The 22,726-nt window shown below is 45.1% G+C and overlaps 1 protein-coding gene across 2 annotated transcripts in view; it reads left to right on the top strand.

Moving 5' to 3' along the window:
- The window catches only part of AGAP1 (ArfGAP with GTPase domain, ankyrin repeat and PH domain 1), a gene marked incomplete at both ends in the record, with an annotated part of 281,406 nt that overhangs the window by 237,547 nt on the left and 21,133 nt on the right, over positions 1–22,726 (top strand). For both annotated transcript variants that reach the window (XM_079538941.1, XM_079538940.1), the window contains 3 exons: positions 5,301–5,455; positions 6,460–6,550; positions 11,744–11,966. In XM_079538941.1, coding sequence (XP_079395067.1) covers positions 5,301–5,455; positions 6,460–6,550; positions 11,744–11,966 — 469 coding nt within the window. The remainder of the gene's footprint in view (positions 1–5,300; positions 5,456–6,459; positions 6,551–11,743; positions 11,967–22,726) is intronic.

Genomic DNA, 22,726 nt, shown 5'->3' with positions numbered 1-22,726 from the left:
TCCGGATTTACAGATCACTACCTGCGTGGCACGTCTGGTTTGCTCATTGCTCTCTAGGTGATGTGATGTGGGTTGTGCTGCTTTGTTTCCCAGAGCAGGGAACTCCTGCAAACTTGTTCTGTTGTCAGCAGTGTTGTCAGCCAACTTGCTGATGAAGTGAAGGCGTCCTTCCAGCCCAGCCCTAACACATCCCCACCGTACTGGGACAAACTCATTGACGTGTGGACTTGGCCATCCCCAGTAACCACAGCTGCAAGGTTTTCCAGCTTTTGTCACTTTGTCATCTGGTCACAGCAGCAAAGGTCAGGAGATTAAACGGGAGCCTTCCCTTTGGGATAAGGATGCTTTGTGTGCAGGATAACCAGGAAATGGCTGATGGTGGTCCCAAATGTGTGTCTCCATTGGGCAGTAGGTCTTCCATGAGCAGAGGAATGACTTCGGTGCAGCATTTTGTGCAAAGCTTGCAGGGATACTGTTTGAGGATGGGATTTCAAACCTCCCTTACAGGCTAGGCTGGATTGCAGAATTTGTTGCTCATAACCAATTCCTAGGTATGTGATCAGGATTACTAGGTGGGAGAATTCAGTCATGCTGTATCTTGGATCTGTACACTTCTTTCAGGTCCTGAAACTGTAAATCTGGGAAATCACTGCGTACTTGGATGCTGAAATTTTGGGCCAAGCTGTGACAGGATTACTGTAGAGATTAAATATGTGCTTGTTGATTATTAGACACATTAGCTCTGTCCATGCTGATGTCTCCTCTTGTTATGCATCCCAACAGGGTGTTCTTGCTTTTTGCACACTGAGGGCTCCTGGCCACCGTACTGATGCACTCACCTCAGTAGCACCTGCAATGAGTAATTGCTGTGAAAATCTTTGAGCTTAACATTTCTGTTTCTTTTGCTGTTCCTGGGTTTCTTCCTCCTGGTATGCACTTTATTGAAAACTTTGCATTCCTCTTCATGCCTCTAATCGCATACCAGCACAGGGAAGCACTGTGTATGGAAGAGGTTGCACTCTATACAGAAGATTGCTCTGAGCTGGAGGATTCAGTGGCAGCATTTGTTGCTGCTGTATAAACAACTGCAGGTCGTCGTAGCAAAGTGAATATGACACATTGAATAATTTAAAGTAATTTAATGTAATTGAACATAAGATAACATAAAATATCATAACATAATGTAACGGCGTCCCACGCTGTCCCAGTCCAAGGTGTTGTTGGTGGACAGCCCAGGTTTGGAGGGGTTGGGCTGGGGCCGGTGCGCCTGGAGCACTGCCACTGCTCTGTGTGAGGGCTGGTGAGGAGCCCAGGGCTACAGGTAGCCTGATTTGTTGGCTGTGGCCGTGTCTCCTGCTGCACCACATGAGCTGGTTTCTGCAGATGCTCCCGTTTTTGCTGAGCCCAGCCAGCTTCGCCTAGCGCGAGCGCTTTTGTTCTGGAGCATCCTGGCTCTGTGGCAGCTTCCTCTTGATGGCTTGGGTGCTGCCAGTGCTCTGCTGGTGTCCGCTGGTGGTGCAGGCAGGGGCTGGGCACTCGGCTGAGTGATCATCCATGCCCGGGATGTCATCCAGGACTTCTTTGGGTGCCACTTCTGGAAGAGGAAGAAGATCGCCACAGGGTTAAGGCCAGCTTTCCCACACCAAATAGGTGCAAACACTCCCCCGCCAGCTCTGCTGCCCCCAAACTCACCGCTGTTCATCCAAGCCAGGAGGTCACTGATGTTGGTGATGTCCTCCGGGATATCTGAGCTGGTTGTTGATGCTGGAAAAGCAAGAAAATCCGCAGTGAGAAAATGCCATCTTTCCCACAGCCACCCGGTGCAGCCAGCCTGCCGCCCGCTCTGCAGCCCCCAAACTCACCACCTGATTCCAGCGCTGCGATGCTGCAGGTGAGCGGAGCCGTGGTGGGATGGGGGCACATGCTGATGGATGCTGGCTGCCCCTGGTCCTCCGTGTGCACCACGGCGTCTCCAAAGGGCTCCTCCTCCTGCTCTAAGATGGTGGGCAGGGTGCCGGGCACGAAGAGCACCTGCTGCTGCACTGGAGGTCCTTGGAGGACAGTTGAGGGGCCGGGCTGGCTGGGAGCCTGCAGCGGGCAGCTGCCTGCGGGCTGCGGGGGCTGCCCATGCAATGCGGCCCCGGGCTGCAGCCCCATCGGCTGCTGGGGCTGCATCGTCCCTGCCACTGGGGGGTGATCCCAGCAGTGGGCAGGGGCGTTGGGGGGAGGCATACCCGGCTTCATGCCCCCGGGTAGGAGCAAGAGCAGGGGTAACTCCTGCTGCCCAGGTTGCAGTTGACCCACAACTATGGGCAGCCCCTCAGGAGTGAGGTGAACCACAATGGGAGGCACCCCCTGAGGTGGGAGCTGACCCACGGTTGGAGGCTTCCTCCCACGTGGCCGCTTACCCACAGCTGGGGGCTTCCTCCCATGTGGTCGCTTACCCACAGTTGGGGGCTTCCCCCCAGGTGGGAGCTGACCCACAACTTGGGGCACCCCTCCAGGTGGGAGCTGACCCACAACTTGGGTTATCACCCCAGGTGGGAGCTGACCCACAACCTGGGGGACCCCCCCAGGTGGGAGCTGAACCACTGTTGGAGCCATTCCCCCAGGTGGGAGCTGACCCACAACTTGGGTTCCCATTACCCCAGGTGGGAGCTGACCCACAACCTGGGGAACCCCCCCAGGTGGGAGCTGTCCCACAGCTTGGGGCATCACCCCAGAGGGCAGCTGACCCACAACTTGCGGGACCGCCCCAGGTGGCAGCTGAACCACTGTTGGGGCCATTCCCCCAGGTGGGAGCTGACCCACAACTTGGGGCATCACCCCAGGTGGGAGCTGACCCACAACTTGGGGCATCACCCCAGAGGGCAGCTGAACCACTTGGGAGACCCCTGCAGGTGGCAGCTGAACCACTGCTGGGAGCATCCCCCCAGGTGGGAGCTGCACTCCCTGTCCTTGGACACCTGGTACCCCAGGCCAAACAGAAGCCTGAGGCACCACGTAGGTGACGTTGGGGACAGGGAGGGGTTGGGTCGACACTGGCCCTGCTCCGCTGCTGTTGGTCTGCATTGCAGCAGTGGTCAGTGGAGGCACAAAGGATCCAGGGATAATCGCGTCGGGTGTCGGAAGCACCGTCGGCATCCGTGGAGAAATTCTCTCTGTGGAGAAATGCCCAGATGGGCGCTGGGGTGAGATCTGGGGCACTGGCATCCCCTGGAGGGCCACAGTGCCAGGAGCAGAGGGAGCCTGCTGCCTTACCTGCCAAGGTAGCTCGAGAGTGACAGTGGGGGGTTCCGTGACCGCTGGGGTCAGCCCCCCTCCCCTGAGGTCACAGTGCACCTCTGTGATACGGTCCCATGGTGACACAGGCATTGCTCTGTGCCTGCCCTGCTTGCTGTAGTTGCTCAATGCAGCCTTCCATTGTTTCAAAGGAGATTATAAAGAGAAGGGAAACGAACTTTTTGTGCGGTGATGGTGATTGGACAAAGGGGGAATGGTTCTAACGTAAAGGAGGGGAGATTTGAGTTAGGCGTGGGGTGGGATTCTGTACCACTGCAACGGTGGAACAAAGCCGAGTCCTCCTGGTGTAATTGAATGCATATAAATCCATGGGACGGGATGATATCCATGCTGGGGCTCTGAGAGAGATGGCTGATGTGGCTGCCAAGCCACTCTCCATCATATTTTAACAATAACGGCTGTCCGGTGAAGCCCCTGGTGACTGGAAAAAGGGAAACGTTGCTCCCATGTTTAAGAAAGGGTGAGGCCGGTGAGCCTCAGCTCTGTGCCTGGGAAGATCATGGAGCAGATCATTTCCATCCTTCCTCTCCTAGCAGAGATGGCTGTGAGGTCCTGGGCGATGCGTTGGACTGCAGTGAGGGCAGTGATGGGCAGCTCTGGCTGCAGGGCCACTGCTGGGGAGCAGGTCAGGAGAAACGTGAGGAGCAGAAGAGAAATATGTGCATCTTGTTCAGATTGCTTACCCCAGCATTAAAACATTAATACTTTACTTTCCTATTTAATACGAAAATCTCTTATTTATTAAGACTCTGGAAGTACAAAGATTTTATCATTTAGAAGCCACTAAAAAGCCTAAGAATGACGCATCTCCTAAACTGGACTCTACAGGGAGCTGCTGCATGTGAGATTCACTTTTCCACGTCCCCCTCTGCCAGTGTTCTCTGGTCTTTGTGAGGCCTCTCTTCCCTTCAACAAAGCTTTCTGGAGGTGCTTCAGTTGTTGTTCTGCAATGCTGTGTTATCCTACAGTAGTAAGACAGGCAGCACATGGGACTGTGAAGGCAGGAAAACTAATTATCCCACAGGCTGAAAAAATGACTTCCATTGAGCAGCAGTACTGCATTTAAAGCCAGCTCTAGATTTGTCACATCTTTACATGCTTATAGGTGACAAGGTAATGCAGGAGTTCCGTGGCCCTGAATGTCTGATAAGTCATCAGTAGACAAGTGAATGCTTTTTGTAAAGCCCATTATGTCTGATGCTCACCAGAACTTTGTGCTCTGTTGTAATCTTCCTTCCATGCTTCATGCCTGCCCTTCCTGATTCCACCATCTCAGCCTCCTTGACTTTTCTTAATTTGATTTTGGTATCCCATGTGTAGGTAGAGCATGTCCGTTTAGTTTAGGTTTGTTGGTGTTTTCATACGCTGCAGTGCTTTGGCCTGAATACTTGTCCTTATTCCGTAGTGGCCCTGAGGGGTTTTCACTGACCCTTTCTGCTAGCTTCTTAGATCATTTTCTCATCTCTCCCAATGTGAATAGGTTGAATTGATTTTAATCCTGTGTTATAATCTAGTGTATTTGTGCTGCAGACCGAAAATGCACGTATCTGCTTTCAATCACATCTCTGCACGTACAGACGTGGTGGAAGGAAGAGTGTAAACTCTTAAACTTTGTATTGTCAACTCTCTATAATGCATTCATCCTTTTAGTTATTTTGTGGCACACTTTGTGGGTTGTATTTTTTTACAGTGTGTAGCTCTGAACATGTCAGGTTGAAGTCTAAATGATGCCTCTTAGCCACTTTGTGACTGGATAGGCTCAACACTGAACAGGCAAATGCACACAAGAACTGTATATTTGAACAAAATAGTACTTTATTCGTGTAATGTTTTGAGTCAAAAATGCTGGCTCTGTGAGTTGTTTTTGATGCATTGTGCGGCTTCAGGGTTGGACGTACTTAGCCTAAAATCTCCAACATTCAGACTTGCACTTGCTTAGGCCTGTTTGTTGATATCCTTAAACTTAAACCTTTCTCCTATTGCATGTCTTTTTTCAGAACAAGAAGAAAACTTTGAGTTTATCATTGTCTCTCTCACTGGCCAGACTTGGCACTTTGAAGCTACCACATACGAAGAAAGAGATGCGTGGGTACAAGCCATAGAGAGTCAGATCTTGGCCAGTTTACAGTCCTGTGAGAGCAGCAAGAACAAGGTATGGCACATGGAGTAACACTGAGAATAAGTAATAGGTGATCATCGAGCAAAGCAAAATCAAGAACACTGAGCTTGAAACCTTATCTCCTAGAGAAAAACATGTGTTAGAGCTGCACACTATCCATCTAAGCAATGTCTTTGCAAGAGGGAAACTCAGGTTTTACAATGAATGCCTGCTTTCATTACCCCATCCTACCAGCATGGGTGTTTTGCTTGTTTCCAGTGTATGTTTCCAATAATAATTGGGATAATAATGTTTGATTCCATTACACATTTCTGAGATGGTGAAAAATCATAACCTATTTGGTTTTGTGTCTGACTTCCATGGATTTACGTGTACCTTAATGTTTACATTAAGGGAGCACAACAGAGAAATCTGTATGCTAACACCTGTGTTTAGAGCACTTACACAAAGTGAGGCAAAGAATGGCTGGCAGCAGTCACTATCCAGTACCTACAGAGAAGATTGGCTTTTGTATAAAAGTAGAATCAATTGTTAAGATTCTGATTGTAGAGGGGACTTTTCTGATTATATATATTCAATATAAGTATACTTAAGCATACTCAACCTGCTACAGAGGTTTTCTTCTGTAAGGTAGGTCCACGGTCTCAAAACATGTCAAAAGAACTAACTGAAATACTGTAAGTACAGCAAGTAGGGGTGCAGTAGATGTTGTTGTGATGGAATATCTCCACATGGCCTTTTTTTTTTTTTTTGTCATTTGAAAATTATGTTCATAGAGCCCCTAGTTTGTTAAAGCTGTCGATTTTATTCTCAGAAAGCCCCCCAGATGGTTTAATTGGGAAGAGCTGAACTAGCACATGGTGACAGACCCTGTGGATCCGAGCAAAGAGCATTGGCCAAGGACTTCAGGATCCTTGTTCGTTCAGACCTGACCTGAGCTCTGTGTTGTTTTTGTTTCCCATTTGCTGACGGTGGTGCTGACTAACCCTGTTTATTGCTCTCTTGTTCGTTCCGTACGCCTTTCTTCACATTTCCAGTCGCGCCTGACAAGTCAGAATGAGGCCATGGCCCTGCAGTCGATAAGGAACATCAGAGGCAATTCCCACTGCGTGGACTGTGAAGCACAGAGTAAGTACAGCTGCTTCTGGAGGCAGCGTGGTGTGTTGTGCTTCAGAAAGCTGCCCTCCTTGGTTCCTTGGCCAAGAGATAGGTGAACGTCCACCATGGGCTTTGTCTTTTTTGGCATTACCTTCCATATGTCATGTTCACCTCTCTTCTTCATTGTGGAGTTTGCTTAATCAGATTGATTTCATGTTAATTTATATTTAACATACACTCTGTCAGATAAGTCTAATTTGTTTTCTTCCCTCTTGTACTTACCTCTTCAAACGTGAGCATGTCTTCGCTTTCCTGTGAAGAAAAGGAAAAAGGAGTTTGTTCTTTGACATCAGCTACTTCCATTTTCTTCCTGCTTTGGGTGGAGAAGACACGTGTACGGTGGTCATATTTTCAGAGAATTAAAGCTTAATTTGTGAGGTGTTTTTGTTTGTTGGTTGGTTTTAGAATTACTCATCAGAAGAAACAAAGGTTATTCCTTGTTGTATGTGGATACCAGAAAACTGATTTGAGAGTTATTTCCTTTCTATGTCTCTTTCCCCCCCTTTTTTTTTTAAACACATATCTAATGTTCAGAAATGTTCTCAAGAATACTTTGAGCTGCTCTTCACCTCACTAACCCCAGCTGAGGTCATTATTCTGTTGCTCTTTAGTTCCAGAGGTTTGTAACAAAGCCATAAAAAGGAAGTACTCTTGCTCTAAAGCAATTAGTTGTAGGAGCAGAAGGACTGAGAACTCCTGCATTTTTACTTCTTTGATATCTGTAAGTCAGAACTTTTCTTGTGATTTTACATGTGCTTAAAATGGAAAAATATTCATTTATTTTTCTTTGAGTACTTTTTTTTTTTAAGATGTACTGTTTAAGATTTTGACTCCTTGTCTCAAGCCATTTAAACTTCCTAGTTAAATTTAAAATGAACATTCATACAGATGTGCAAGTGCTTTTGCACGATTAATTTCCTGTCTCCATAGCTAGCAATTTAGCTGATTCAGTCATCCACAGAGCAAACAAACCTATTGTGCCCTGCTTCAACTTCAAAAGGTCTGAAGGAAGGTGGTTAGCACATTCACAGACATTTCCAGTCCATGCCATCAAAATGTTCTTCGCACATAGATTGATTTTAATTGATTCTTTTGAAAATTGTCAGATATTCATATTCTGATGGCTCAGGAACAAAGGCAGCTGCTCTGTCCCCAGCAGTTCAGCCTGCAGGGATATGAGCTTGGCTGGACTAGTCTTTGAGCACCAGTCTCAGACTCTGTCAGAACAGCTTGTTGACCTGCTTGGAGGAGATCACTGGTGGAAATACCACAGGTTTACCAACACTGATGAATTAAGGACTTTATGTTCCACTGGCTGGTAAACCAAGGTGTGTTAAGCAAGGAAAAAACGTTAGTTTGGCTGGTATTTTAACATGTGTAGACCACCAAAAAGATGTGTATTTCTTCACATTCTTTCCTATTAAGCTGTAGTCACTCAGATTTATTCCAAGGTTTTGGTATAGCACAGGGAATAGCTGTATAAGATGCTGTGCTTTGTTTGATGAGGATGAGGTCTTCAAGTGACCAAGACGTACGTTTTGTTTCTCTGAAGTATCTGAACAGACCAATGGCAGTGTGACTGATTCCTGCTCCAGCCTTTGCAGATGTGGGTAGCATTTTCCTAAACCCTGCTAACTGGTTACCCAAGCAGAGTAGAAAAGTGTGATTCATTTACTGCAAACATGTCCTTCCAATCGTTTTTTTTCTCCTTTTCCTGTCAGCCTAGGTGTTCCTCATCCAGATTGCTCCTTGGGGCCAGCTGGCCAGCAGAAAGGATGTGCTAGGAGCACACTGCAGAGGGCAGGATGGGCATGCGCTTTTTGCCAGGGCTTGGTTGTACGGCTTCGGGGTTGGAAGGTGATTTTGGAACCTCAGCTGGAAACTGAATTTGTAGTTCGTATTCCTGGAAATGATTCAAACCTTCAGTCCCCCTTGCCTTTTGGCCTCCCTACTTTTAAAGCTTCTGTATTTCCCTTGAAAAATCTGGGCTGGTTCCGAAGCAATGTGCATTAGAACGTAAAGCTGTGCTCGCTGTGAGCCTCAGCCGGCTCCTCTCGTTGCCAGCATTTGCTTTTTTCCCCTTTCTGCCTTACCCCAGAGCGCTTTGCATCACAAACACCGGCGCTGCTGTGGAAAGCTGACATAATTTGCATCCTCACAAAGCCAGATGTTTGACAGCAAAGGAATACGAGATGTTGCTGTCCCTCGGTTCTATTCAAGAGCCATCAATCTTCCACTTCAGAAGTCTCATTCTTCCTCTTTCTAGAGCTGTTTGGCTTTTTAGCACTTCATTACAGCGCTTTGTTTCACTGGGGAATTGCTGCTTTGTTGTACTGGCGTGCTGCAGGCTGCTGGCCCTTTAGCCGCCCTGAGCTGAGCTTTGTCAAACTCCTGTCCTAACTTTCCTGTCCCGGGGCTGAATTTCTGCCCACAGCTCCATTTCTGCCTCCTCCCGTTGTAATGACGCCAGAGAATAAACTTGGCTCTCTCCTCTGAGGTGCCCCATCAGTTTTCTTGCTTTCCTCTAAAAACAAGAGTCTCATCATGGCTTTTCCATGCCAACGGTCTGTCTAGTGGTACTTTTTGGATTTGACAGCCAAACACTGAAGCGCTGATTTCAGCAGCCTGTCAGACCCATCACCAGAATTCCTTTTTTTTTCTGTACGTAGAATAAAATTCTGAAAGGATTGAAAAGCTAGGCCTTTTTCTCACTCTTTGCTCCAGCTCTGCAAGATGCTGCTCCTCCTTTCCCAACCAACTGCTGCTCCTCCTTTCCCTGCTCTTCTGCTCCTCTCTTCAGAGATGCCCCTGCTCAGGTTGGCACTCTTTGCCATGCTGAATCCAGATGAGTTTAGCACGGGTGACTCTTCCATCAGCCTCCTCGTGTCCGCAGCGATGAAGGAGATGGAGGGGGTTATTCTCCCAAAATAGTTGTCTCCGAAGCTTCCTCCTTCAAGTGATTCCATTTGATCAAAATTAAAGCCAAAATGGGAGGAAGTTTTTAGAGGAGAAAATGAAGCATTTAATCAGGGAGTATTCAACAATGTAAAAATGCCCCTATTTTACCAGTTACAGCTTGTGTTGTTAGACAGGAGCACTGAATTTCACAAGGAGCCATCCCTGGTCATCTACGAAGGCTGCTCCAAAAGTAGTGCCTCCTGTTTTATGGTCTGCAACATCAGAGGCAGAATTGGAGGTACAGCAGGCTGAACCTTGCCACCGTGTCCCATTATGTTTTGTTGCTGTGTGACAGATGGCAGCTGAGGGGCAGGCTGACAGAATGGCATCAGACATGGAAGGGCATATGAAGCAAAAAAGTGCAGTTGAATTCCTCCATGAAGAAAAGATAACACCCATGGAGTACCAACACTTGCTGAACGTTGATGGAGACCAAACAGTGGATGTTAACACAGTGTGGGGCAGTGGTGGAATAATTGCAAAAATATTAATCAGTAATTTTTCTCTTGCTTCATTCCGAATTGGTGCTTCTTTCAGCTCCTGACACCTTTTGTGTCTGTGAAGATAACCCTGATCTTTGCAGGTCAGGGGCAGACATTTCATTCTAAGCCTCAGTTTATCAATTTAAACCAAATACCTGCCCCATTTAAGCTTTTACACACAAATTAGCATGTTAGTGTATTTCACACATACTGCTCGAGTTCCCCTTCTGTCTGCAAGACACGGCAAGTAACTCATGGAGGTGACCTGGACAAATATGCAAGAAAGGAATGTTTAATGCTTGTCTTCCCAAGGACTTGTAAAGCATGGCAGACGTTTTGTCTTCTGTATTTCTGGAGATCTGAAATGCTTGCTGTCTCTTCCTAGGGTAAGACTTACCTTAGACAGAAACTTTTTAAACAAAAGATCTGTTTTTCTGCTTAACTGAAATAAGGTGGTGGGTTTTCTTGTGGTGTAGGTTATTTTTTTTTTTTCTCTTCTAATTTCTATAATTTTTTTTTTTCCATTTCAATTTCTGAAGACTGACGAGAGAACATTTGCTTTTTCAATGAAATCTTATGCTTATCTTCTATCTTAGGGGTACATTTGAAGTGTCCTTTCTGTCCACTTGTGACATGGCAGAAAACTAAGAAACATATTCCTTGCTCATATTTTGGTTGCCAAAAATGATTTTTTAATGTTGAGTGACACAAACTGGAAATATCGCCAAAGTCCTCTGATGACATTTGCACGAATAGAAGGGGACATTGGAAATGTATTTCCTGTCGGCTCAGAATTTTGTTTAGATTTGAATGAAAATTGTGCCTACCCTCTCAATTAATGGTGATTTTCCTGCTTGTCATTTGTGATAGTCTCCTCATTCTTTGGGAGGCCCAGTGTAAAGAGAGAAGAAAAGATCTGACAGCAGGTGGGAAAAAAGCCACCAAAAATTCCTCCCATAAAGTCTTTCATTGCATTTGTTGAAGTGAATGTTTGTTGAAGAGGGATATTCATACAAACCTAGATTTAAATAACACAGGACAGTGACAAAAAGTGAACCATCTTGGGAAATGACTTTGAATTTCCCGGCTTTTGTCAGGTTTGTCGCTGCCTCATCATTTGCAGGGTTATTTTTTTTTTTGTCTGTGGAATCCTTCTGGCTAGTACACTAAAACTGGGACTGTTCAAAGCATCACATTTTCATCTTAGTACTTATCTCCCTGATCTTAGAGATGAAAACATACCCCATAGTGTGTTAGATGTAAAAGCCATATGTAGGTGATGATATAGATGGTTATTAAGGGAGTTGATATAGTTAGCAACAGAGACATTGTGTCTACTCTTTTTTTTTTTCTTCTTTTTCTCTTGTAATTGGCTACGAGTGACTCTAGATTCCCAAGGAGGGACTTTTTCTACTACTTCTTCATAAGCTGCCTGCTTATATTTTCTTTGTTTCTTCTTTTCTTTCTTATTCACCTTTTCCTTTTGACTGAAGCTGGGCTGCATCTCTTGTGATCCCTCCCCCCTTAGGGTTTCTCATTAGTGCCTTAAGAAGGCAAAATAGAGCCTTCTGCTAGACTTCCCAGCTGTGCTGTGAACGAGGACGCCGGAATATTTTTTTTCCCATTGTGTTTGGAGGCAAAATCTTTATCCACAAATATTAACCAGAAAGTTTTGTTTGGTGTTTTATTGCGCTGATGATGGCCTTTGTCCTTTCTTCTGCAGACCCTGACTGGGCCAGCTTGAATCTGGGAGCCCTCATATGTATCGAATGCTCAGGTATACACCGAAACCTTGGCACACACCTCTCCCGAGTCCGCTCTCTTGACCTGGATGACTGGCCTATAGAGCTCATCAAGGTGATGTCTTCAATTGGGAATGAGCTGGCAAACAGCGTTTGGGAGGAGAGCAGCCAAGGCCATATGAAACCTTCATCAGATTCCACAAGGTATGGTTTCTTTCTCCATGACTGTAGCATGCAGTGGTCGGGCAGTGTGTAATTGTATAGGTGGCAAAGACTGTAAACTGTAAACCATGAGCCTCAGCAATTAATCCCTTATTTTGGCATCTCAGTCACAGGTGGTAGGACAAGGGGGAATGCTTTTAAACCGAGACAGGGGAGGTTTAGGTTGGATATTAGAAGGAAGTTTTTCACACAGAGGGTGGTGAGGCACTGGCACAGGCTGCCCAAGGAGGCTGTGGATGCCCCATCCCTGCAGGCATTCAAGGCCAGGCTGGATGTGGCTCTGGGCAGCCTGGTCTGCTGGTTGGTGACCCTGCACCCAGCAGGGGGTTGGAACCAGATGAGCATTGTGCTCCTTTTCAACCCAGGTCATTCTACGATTTACAACATAGACTTAAATTCTTCCTTCAAGTACCCCTTGTAAAAATCTTTGGGTAAATGTCTTCACTGCAAGTCCAGGTAGAATGTACATCGAATGAGATACGTGTCAGAACTAGGTGACCCTCATGCTCATTCATGCCTGTGAAGGCTTTCTGAGCAGCTCTCCAGTTTTTTATACAATTCACTGACTGACAAAACAGTGGGAGTTTTAACCTCCCACTTGGTTATACTTCAATCTAAATTATACTGTCATAAGTTTCTTAGTTTTGTTAAGCCAAGTTCTGGCTCTTGGACTATCAGTTTATGATTAATAATCTGCCTTCAGTAGCTCAGCCAGGACACCGCCATGCAGTTTGCATCTGGCTGTCAGGTCTTTGGGTTCTCATCACAGCTGTGGTGAAAGTCCTGCTCAGCTGGACTTGCTTACTTTCTTTAGGTGATATATACGAAGGCGTAAGTTGATGGGGGAATGCGTGTTTCCTGTGAGAACAATTTTACCTACCAGTCTTAGCTCAGCACGGTGAAAATCTTTCATGATGTATTATCCCACTGAAGTCTGAAGGTTTTTTATGCTTAATTTATCTGATCGCTGTCAAAGAAAGGAAGACTTGCTGATTTTAGTGGATTTGAAGTGTAGGTTCTAATAGTTCTAACTAACATATCGCCTGGGAGATGCAGAGTGACTTCTGGCAGACTGTATTTCAGAGGAAGGGAGGAAGACCTGGACTACCTCACCCAGCTGGGCCAATCTTCTCAGTTGTCTTTAGAAGTGTGTTGTAATTGTCTGAGTGTGAGCTCTGGGGCAGCAGCCTGTGTCTGAGCACCGTTCAGTCCCTAGGCAGCAAATGGACAGAGGTTAGGCTTTCAGTGTTTGCTTCCTTCATATAAAAGAAGTCAGAGGGAATTGTATCCCTATTTTGCTTATGTATGGATGGGTTTTGCTTTTTCCCGTGCTGGATCAAGTGGAATTATAACCTGGGGGTTTGTAGCAGTGCCACCTCTTGCTGTGCAGAAGTAGGGTTGTGCTGTTGTCTGCAATAAAGTCAACTGTTTCTTATTGCATTATTTCGTTAGCACTGAAAAATGAATTTGTGGTGCCACCTTTGGTTCGTCTTCGAGAATGAAGCAAAGTACATTAATCAGGCTACTTGGGGGAATGGCTATGCATATAAATACGTTCAAAGAGACCTACACAGACTTCACCCATACATAAACTGTGTGTCTGCTAACATACACGTGTGCTATTATACAGTAAATGCAGTCATTTCATCAGTTAGGTTGAAATGAACTTCTTATTGCCTTTCTGTCATTAGTATTGCTTTCTGCCTGATCCAAAAATGCCTTACACTGCTGCACTTAACAAATGTATCCTGGTCCTTACTATTGAGGTGAGCAGAAAATATACATCAAAAAGAAAGGCATACACTTAATTGGGTATTTTTAAATAGCACCGTGTTAGGATTCATCTGTAAATTAAAAGACATTATCGTGATACATTGACACCACGTGTGATGAAGATTAAATAACTCAGTTTTTCATATTTGGAGGTGAGTCTTACTTATATAAAATCAACTCTTGCATTTCTTGCTCAGAGCTTATTTTAATTCTTTGTTTCTGTACGACATGTTTATATTTTGCTGTTAAAGTTTGTCAGTGATGTAATTTTTCTTTCTTTCTTTCTGGACTGTTATAGGCACAAAAGATATAAAGATTAATTTTGTATTTCCAATTATGTGTTCAAGTGCATACTTACGTACTGGAAAAGATAGATGATAGAGAAAATAAAGCTAAGATTATGTGAAAATTTGCCCACAGAACAATTTTAATCTTGTTCTCCTCACTCCATCTTTTTCCTGCTGTTCGGAGCAGGACATGAATGATACTTTGCAGAGGAATATCTGAAATTCCGCCTTTTCAAAGCGTGTGCTTCCCTTTGTACTTTACTTTGGTCTTCTATTAGCCTGATAATCCTTCTGCCCAAGACAGGACAAGAAAATAAGGCCAGCATCTCAGACTGCGTTCAGCTTTTTCTTTTGCTTTGAGTTTTGCGTGAGGATTCCTGTTAGGAGCAGCGAAAATAGATTTTAGGTGGGGTTAGCAAAAAAAAGTGAGGAGGCAAGAAAGTACCTCAGAGATCAGTGGATGCCGTCCTGTTTAACGTATTTCATCATGATGTGGATGATGGGTACCCTCAGTCAGCCTGCAGGTGACACCCAAATGATGCCCCAGAGGGATGCAAGGAGGCTGAGACACGGCTTGGGAGGAACCTTGTGGAGTCCTCTGCTGTGAGGAGAGGTTGAGAGAGCTGAGGCTGCTCAGGCTGAGGGAGAGGAGGCTCAGGGGAGTCCCAGCAGTGTCTGTAAGTACCTGAAGGAGAGTGCAGACAGGATGGAGCTAGGCTCCTGTCAGTGGTGCCCAGTGCTAGGAGCAGAGGCACTGGGCACAAACTGGAGCACAGGAGGTTCCATCTGACCATCAGGCTTGTGTGCAGTGACAGAGCACAGGTACACAAAGGCTGTATGGTCTCCTTGGAAATCTTCAGACCCACCTTGACGTGGTGCTGGGCACCGTGCTCTGGGTATCTCTGCTGGAGCAGGGGTTGGGCCAGAAGGACCCAGAGGTCCCTAGCAGCCTCAGCCCATCTGTCATTCTTTTGTGTGAAAGTAAGCAAGCAGAAATACGTCTGGGGAGCTGAGATATTTGGAGAGCCTGAGGATATGTGGAGATCAGGAAGGAAGGGAGCATTCAGCAAAACAACTTCTGATGGGTGAGAGAGCTGATACGTGCTCTTGGGGAGTTGTTCCTACCCACGCTGCTGAGCCGCTGGGTCAGCCAGAGTCTGAGAGCTGCTGTGTGAGGAGGCAGTAACTCAGTGTGTTCCTGCTTTAATGATTTCCCACCGAAGCCCCATCAGACTGAGCAGAGAAGTAATTCTGTTTTCTTCAGTTTCTCCTGAACTTGATGGAATCTCTGTTCCCTTCTGCATCCCCTCATTACACATCTCTCACGGTACCGCCCTTTTCAGTTGCACTACGTATACTCGTTAATCTAACCTCCATAGTTTTCCACATGCTTGCTCAGACTTTGAGTCAGTGCCTACAAAGTATTGGGAATGCAAGAACCTTCTTAACCTTTCTCCCAACTGATTGAAAGGCCTTAATGCAAAGCATCTGTAAAAGACCTTAAACAAACACAGCCTTCATGTATTTCTTTATGATAAGCACGTATTTTAGCTCTTCTTTTGTCTGCTGTGCCCCCCCTCCCCACAAAACCACCAGAACTTGTCTGCACAATGATGGACCCTCTGTTAGTAGACATTTGTAGAGAGAACCAGGCAATTTAGGGTTTCATTATTTCACGTTGTCTCTTTCTATTGGAGATGAAGCCATCAGCACAAATGAACAGGCTTTCAAGGGCAGGGAAGGACTCTTGACTGCTCCACAAATATTGTATCTGTTGGCCTGGCAAGCTCAAGGAGTATTCACATGTCAGACTGAGGGGAACCCAAAAATATTGATGAGCGTGGTTTCAAAAGCAGCCCTTTCTGCTTGTGAGAACTCAGCACAGAATCACTGCAGTGGAATTCCATGTGTTCTTGTTGAGTAGAGGGAAGTGTGAAGGACTACTGAATGACTGACTCTAGGCCACAGCACAATTGAGGCATCTTCCCCAGGCAAATGGCACCAGTGTGTATAAAAATTGACCTACGCCAATCTTTGAGTGCAGCTTACTTTATTTTGTACACCCAGAAGTAAGTCCAACCAACAATCAGGCTTGAACCACATCAAACACACCGTACTGCTGTCCTTTCCTAGTGCGTTCATATTCACCTAAAACTCTTTCTCTGAGAAAATCATGGGAAACCTGAAAGCGTATTTTGAAGGTCAGAAAGGCTCTCGTGTTGGAATTTATGAACTCAAAGCCTGAAAGTTTTGTAGCAGAAGTCCTGGCTCCCACAACTTTCATCAAGGATATTGGCCAGGTGCATTCTCTAATGTTAACTTGCACCAGATCTCGTAAGAGTCTGAGAGACAGTTTATAAAATAATCAGATCTCTGGGTCATTCACTGCCTCTGAATCAAAAGCAACACCTTGGATTGCATCTAGCATTAAACTGGAAGATAATGAGAGCACAGGTGCAAAAGGATCCCCCAAGGAAGAGGCATAATGTAAAGCAGTAGCATGAGCCAAAGTTCAGATTGCGGGTGTTCGCATGGCTACAGCAAGGAAGGAGGAATTAACATGAGCTCCTGGTGGGTAAGAAAAGTTGGCAAAGCAGCAGAAAAACCTAGCACAGGAGAATATGTGAATGTAGAAGGAAAAGGGGACCAGCTGGCCTGTGAGTGTTGTCCGTGGGCTTCTGATTAGGTCAGCTTTAGAAGGCTGGTAATTGGTTCCAGCAATTACCAGCAGCCCTGAGAACCACCACTCAAACTTCGGGAGCCCTGTGACAAATTGAAGCTGACTGCTGGTGAAGGAGTATTGACTTCCCATTTCTAAACAGGGGGATCATTAGTCAAGAAAAGCATCTTTTAATTACTCGCAGGAAGGAGAAAAAAAAAAAAAAAGAAAAAAAAAAGAGATCTTTCAGTATGGATCCTGCAACAACTGCCATTTTTTCAAGTGTATTCAATATTAAATTTATTGTCTTGGACAGGAGGGGGTCAATGAGGAGAGTTAGCCTGTAGTCCTTCCTTCAGTAATGTGGGTTTAATTTGGAGTGAGAAGTCAAATTAGAGTAAATCAATGTTGCAACAATTAACTGAGTCCTGGGATGAGAATCAAGATTTTCCCCTGTAATTGCTATTGATACTATTTAAGCACACTCTTAAAACATTGATCTTGAGTAGTGTGGCACAGGAGTAGTTTGGGCAGCTCAGTGGGGCCGAGATGGAGCTTGCTGCATGGAGGAATGCCGGAGATGATGCGAGGCTCTGAAGATCAGCTTTTGGGCTGTCTTTGCCTTGTTTTGCCTGGGCCTTTTGGACTAGTGTGTAGACCTCCTGCCAGATACTAGCTTTCTTTTGGACATTCCTCATATGCTTTGCTTTCTCTGTATACTGTTCTTGCCCATATGGTTTCTAGATTGCAGTCTCATTGGCGCCGTTGGGTTTCTAAGGCGATGGTGGCCTTTCCTAAAGGATATGAGCTGTCACCATCCCTCTGCCCACTCCATGAGGAGCTTATCTGCTTCCTGGTCCTCGCCCTCTTTCTCTGAGCTCTCTGTCTCCATCTTCTTGGGAGTGCTGGGTTACACAAGCAGCAAGACTGCCTCCACCTCCATCTGGAAGCTTCTGCCCAGGAGGATAGGGAAGGGGCAGCGTGACACCCAGTGCCATATCCCAGCCATGCTTTTTGTTCTTCTGCTGGAGTGATGCTCAAAATTTGCATTAGCTCTCTGCAGACTTGGAAGTTGAAGGGCTCCCCACAGTTTCAGCATCTTTTTGGGAGTAAGTAGAAAGAAACCTCTGACTCGGTTGTTAGCTGCCCTTGCATCAGGCATGGTTTTAAGCTCTGCTGAGGCAGCCTCATCCAGCACTTCAGATGGAGCTTGGATGTTGTGGTTTGCATTGCAGTCAACTCTGCAGCCTGGTTTTTGTATTCTGGTTGATACAGCTCATGCAGTAAAAACAAATGCGCTTGAAAACGTAGAGTTTCTGTTTAGTATGGATGTCAGGAGAAGAAAAAAAGATGGAGATGTAAAGATTTCTAGTATTAAAAATCCAAGATGTATGTAATGCTTCCATTCCAGAGCTTCCTGTTGTTAAGAAGTGGGCTGGATGGACAATACAACTTCCCAGTCACTGCAGGCTCCTGCCACAGCATCCTTGTGATTTTGCGCAGGTGGTTTGTTTACATAGCAGTTATTGTGTTTATTCTGGTTAACAAAGGTCATAAGAAAACAGAAGGGCTCTTAACACTGTATGGGAAGCCTTGAGCTGGGAGCTGGCGGTGTTAGGAATTGACTTTGACCCTAAGATGTGAGATCCAGTTTGATCCCTCACTCGCTAATGAACGGAATTTAATGGTGTCAGAAGAAACATTATGCAGTTGGACTATATTTAGCAGACTTTTGCAGTTCTAAGCTGAAGTCTGGCTTGCTGTTTCAAGGCTAACGTCCATTATGCTGGTGAGCAACTTCTATGAAAAGAATTAAGCTGTGCTTTCCGTTTTTTTTTTTTTTCTTCCATAAAAATAATTATTCCTTCATTATTTGTACTCACAGTGAATTTTGATAAAGGGCAAGCACGGAGCTGCTGACTTTGTTAGATCCCTGCTTTGTAGGATACAAGGACTCTTGTAAAGAGCCTCCATTTCGCCTCCCTCCCATTTGGTGCCGTTTTGGCCATGGGGCTGCTGTTGGTCTCCAGTTCCTGGCAGCGTTACACAGTAATACCTCTCCACCTACGGCTGCCAGGTCTGGTTCCGTAGCAGTTCTTGGCCTGATGAGGTCAGTGTTTTGTCCCTTTTGAATGCTCCTCTGTGCCTGACACCTTTCCCATTTTAGAGCTGGGGGAAGGGTGTTTTTTTTTTAAAAAAAAAAAAAAAAAAAAAAAGAAAATTTTATTGTGAAGGGCTGACCAGAACCCATCTGCAGTTGGGTGGCATCTGCTCCCCACATGTCACTTCCCTCATTAACAAGCAATTGAATTAATTAAATGCTACTCAGAACACGCATAACAAGCTACCGGCAGTGTCCAAATTAGCACTGATAATCAAGGATGATTTCCTTTATTATCCTGCTAAGTGGTGTGCAGGCTCTGATCTCCCTGTCTGCCCTCATCTATTTACATACCCCCAGCTTCTGCCTTTAGAAGCTGAGGTTATCTTACCTAGTTAATTTGCCACGATCACCAAGCATGGCGGATTGATATTCCTGCCTCTGCTGAAGCGGCCCCCCCCTCCTCCCCCTTTCCTTCCTCCCCAAGCCTGGTCCTTTGTATCTCAAGCTCACTGATAAATTAAAAGCCACCCCTGTGGTCTCTCAAGTGAGTAATAGAGGCAGAAATTTCATTTTGCAACTGGCTGATTTAATGATCCAAAGGGTAATTAATGGCCTGATTATCTTAATGTTAAATATGTCCGGCAGCAATTACTGTGACCTCCCGCTTGTCAAGGTCCAGGCTATGCTCTTCTTTCAATTAAGTTCTCTGGGGCTTAATGGTATGAATAAACTCCTCTGATTCTATCATTCCGGACTCTGAGATTTAAGCGAGCTAGGGGCTCGTTTGGAGTTTTAATCAGCCCATCTTCTACTTCAGCGATCAGAGTTAACAATTATAACAAGGACAGTTTAACTTTCTCCCCCCTACAACCCAGTCCCCCTTTCTACTTCTTTATATATATATTTTTCCCTTTATTTTTTTAAGCCCTCGGAGGGGATTTTGTTGGCTGCAGCAGCAGATTTGCTAGGCTAGTCTCTCCCTATATAAATTATCATGTGAATGCTGCTGTTTTTCCATTTGACAGGCTTAATTAATTGGCAGGAGCGCCCAAAAATGACAGTGCCACTAATTGCAACTCAAAGTAAATTTCTGTCATTGCAGCACGCTTGTCAGCGGGCATGCCCCAGTCCTCACCACGGCCAGAGTTTGTTGACGTTTTCCATTTCAGTTTTCACATCTCGTCAGGGAATGTGATCATATGTGATAGCACTAACGGACCAAGATGTGCCTTTGGGTTTTCCAGGCATGCAGTTTGTGTGCAAGAATGACATTTACTGCCAATAAAGTTTAGACAGCTGTGCTTCTGCCGACCAAACAGCTGCTAGGGGACCTAAGATTTTACTTAAGATATTTCAGGAGATCCTATTAACAGGGAATCTCTGGGAAGGAGCGAAAAAAAAACCCACCGACAAGCCCTGAGAGTTGTAACTCACTCCTGTCTTCTTCCTGGTTGAGCTACACTAAATAGCGTGTCTCCCAGTCAGCTGGAGTTATATTAGCCCTGTTTTGGACAGCAGATATTTCATATAGATAATGAGGAAAATGTATAAGTTATTAGTACAACAGTATCACATTTCCAAACACACACACATAAATAAGAAGGCTGAATCACCGCTGCCAGTAAGCTAAAGCCTTTCCCCATATTACTGCAGAAATGAACCGATTCTGACATGGTAGATTGCATGCTTTCAGATTAGAGTAATTGTAATTGTTTTAAAATTAAATTTAAAAAAAAATTGTCACTTACCAGTAGCTTCCAGGAAATGCATATAATAACAATAACTAACCGAGCCAAATGAAATGTCAGCTTGGGTGGTGGCTGTTCGTATTTCACCATTTGGAGGCCTCTGAAGCTAAAATGAAATTCTCAGGAGATGAAGGTTAGTGGTACAGTGTACTTTATTGTCCCTGTAGCTGCTTGGCAGACCTTGCAATCCAGAGTCTGATCCAGCAAAGCACTGGTGCCTATATAGCAGCCTGGGAGATGCCTGGATGATTAAAACTAAAAACAAAGCAGCAGCAAGAAAAAATAACGACCCCAGTTGTCCAAGTTAATGAGCACTTTAGATAAAATGCTCCCTAGTTCACTTTTCTTATGTGCAAATCTGTCTTTGATAAAAACTGGAGCACTTTGCAAACAGAAGCCTGGTTTGCAATCATTATTACAGTCATCGTTCTCTTCGTTGTAAGTTAAACCTGCAAAGGAAATGTTTTTGTGTGTTGGAGCACTTGTTAGAAACTGGAGGTGAAAGAGGCACAATCTGAATTTCAAGGCCAGGTTGGATGGGCCCTGGGCAGCCTGGTCTGCTATGAAATGTTGAGGTTGGTGGCCCTGCGTGCAGCAGGGGGTTGGAGATGCATGGTCCTTGAGGTCCCTTCCAACCCTGGCCATTCTGTGATTCTATGAACAGCGTATGAGATTTCCAGTTACACTCAGGTGTCCTCCTCATTCTGTTTACAAGCTGCCTTCTGGAAGGTCTGCCCAAGGATTGCTGGTGTTATCTGAAGTTCTTGGAGAGAAAAGACAAAGAAATTATCATTTTCTGGTTTTGTTTTGTTTTTAATCCTTTTCCCACTTTCTCAGAAGTGGATTTTAGATTAGATTCAAGGCCAGGCTGGATGTGGCTCTGGGCAGCCTGGTCTGCTGGTTGGCGACCCTGCACATAGCAGGAGGTTGGAACTGAATGGGCATTGTGGTCCTTTTCAACCCAGGCCATTCTATGATTCTGTGATTATCTATACATCCATTCATTGTTTTTCCTTTTAAAAATATCTTTGAAGAGGACAGGGGAAATCAATAAGCTACAGCCGTTATTTGGCTGCCTGTGAGTTAAGATAACAAGATACTGAGTGTTTTGATGATGCAAAAATGAAGATTTGAATGAAAATGAAAAAGTGTTGAGACCAAGTCGTGTTAATATTGCACTGATGAAGAGGTCGTAGCTTCCAAAAGCAGAACTCATCTTCTCACGTGGCAAAGAGTTAGACCAAAAATATTTTGCTCTGAAACCCTTGTGAATTCCATAATTTCTAGGCAGCAGTGGCTTCATGACATTGTGTCTCTGTTAAAGAAAGATGAGGAAGCTGCAGTGATGTCCTCAGCTCAAGGGTTAAGTACCATACCATTACATATCCCAGAGTTCCCAATAGCTGTCCCAAGTAATTTGGTTAGCATGGTAGTAGAAAACATTTGCACTGGCAAAGCATTTGGGAACCTTGGTCATAGCTCACAACAAACCATGCTGAGAAAGGCTGTGTGCATCCTGCCTCCTGAGGGATTAATACAGAGAGTTCTGTTTTAAACATATCGAGGCACAGGAAAATGTGATAGAGGAATTAAATATAGTGTGTAAAGCATTGGGCAGCCTTAGCAAGGAGATCCTTGCCCTCGCTGTCTTTAATAATAGCTATCTAATCAATTGTTTCCAAAAGGAAAATCATTTACCTACTTGCATTGCTTTCTAAATTCAGACTTTGTAGGGCGGAAGCTTGTAATAATAAAAAGGTTAAAAAAAAAAAAAAAAAAAGAAAGAAAAAAAAGCAATTGGGGGAAAAAATGCCAAATGCCAAACATGAGCTGTTATGAGGTCCATGGGGTCAGATCCAGATCTGTGAGATGTGTTTGGTTTAGGGAAGACTGGAAGTTGAGTGTGCTTAGTGCTACTGAGCAGACAGCTGTACGTATCAGGAGCTCAACAGAGCTGGCGGGGAAATTACCCAGCGTATTAAAAAAGTACATATTTGGTTAGAAGTCGGTTTTATGCAAAACGTTTTATTCGTAACGTTTCCGTGCACGTGGTGCTTAACCTGTTCTTTTTGTTTCTCCTGCCTGCAGGTAGGGCTCTCTCTGTCAGGTCTTACAAACGCGAGGTTGTTTCCACATGCAACTCAACTTGGTTGCTGTGTCTAACATAGAAG

Source organism: Tetrao urogallus, assembly GCF_951394365.1.
Source record: "Tetrao urogallus genome assembly, chromosome: 8".
Taxonomy (NCBI): Eukaryota; Metazoa; Chordata; class Aves; order Galliformes; family Phasianidae; genus Tetrao; species Tetrao urogallus.
The sequence above is the reverse complement of the archived record's forward strand: the minus strand, read 5'-3'. Positions and strand labels throughout refer to the sequence as shown.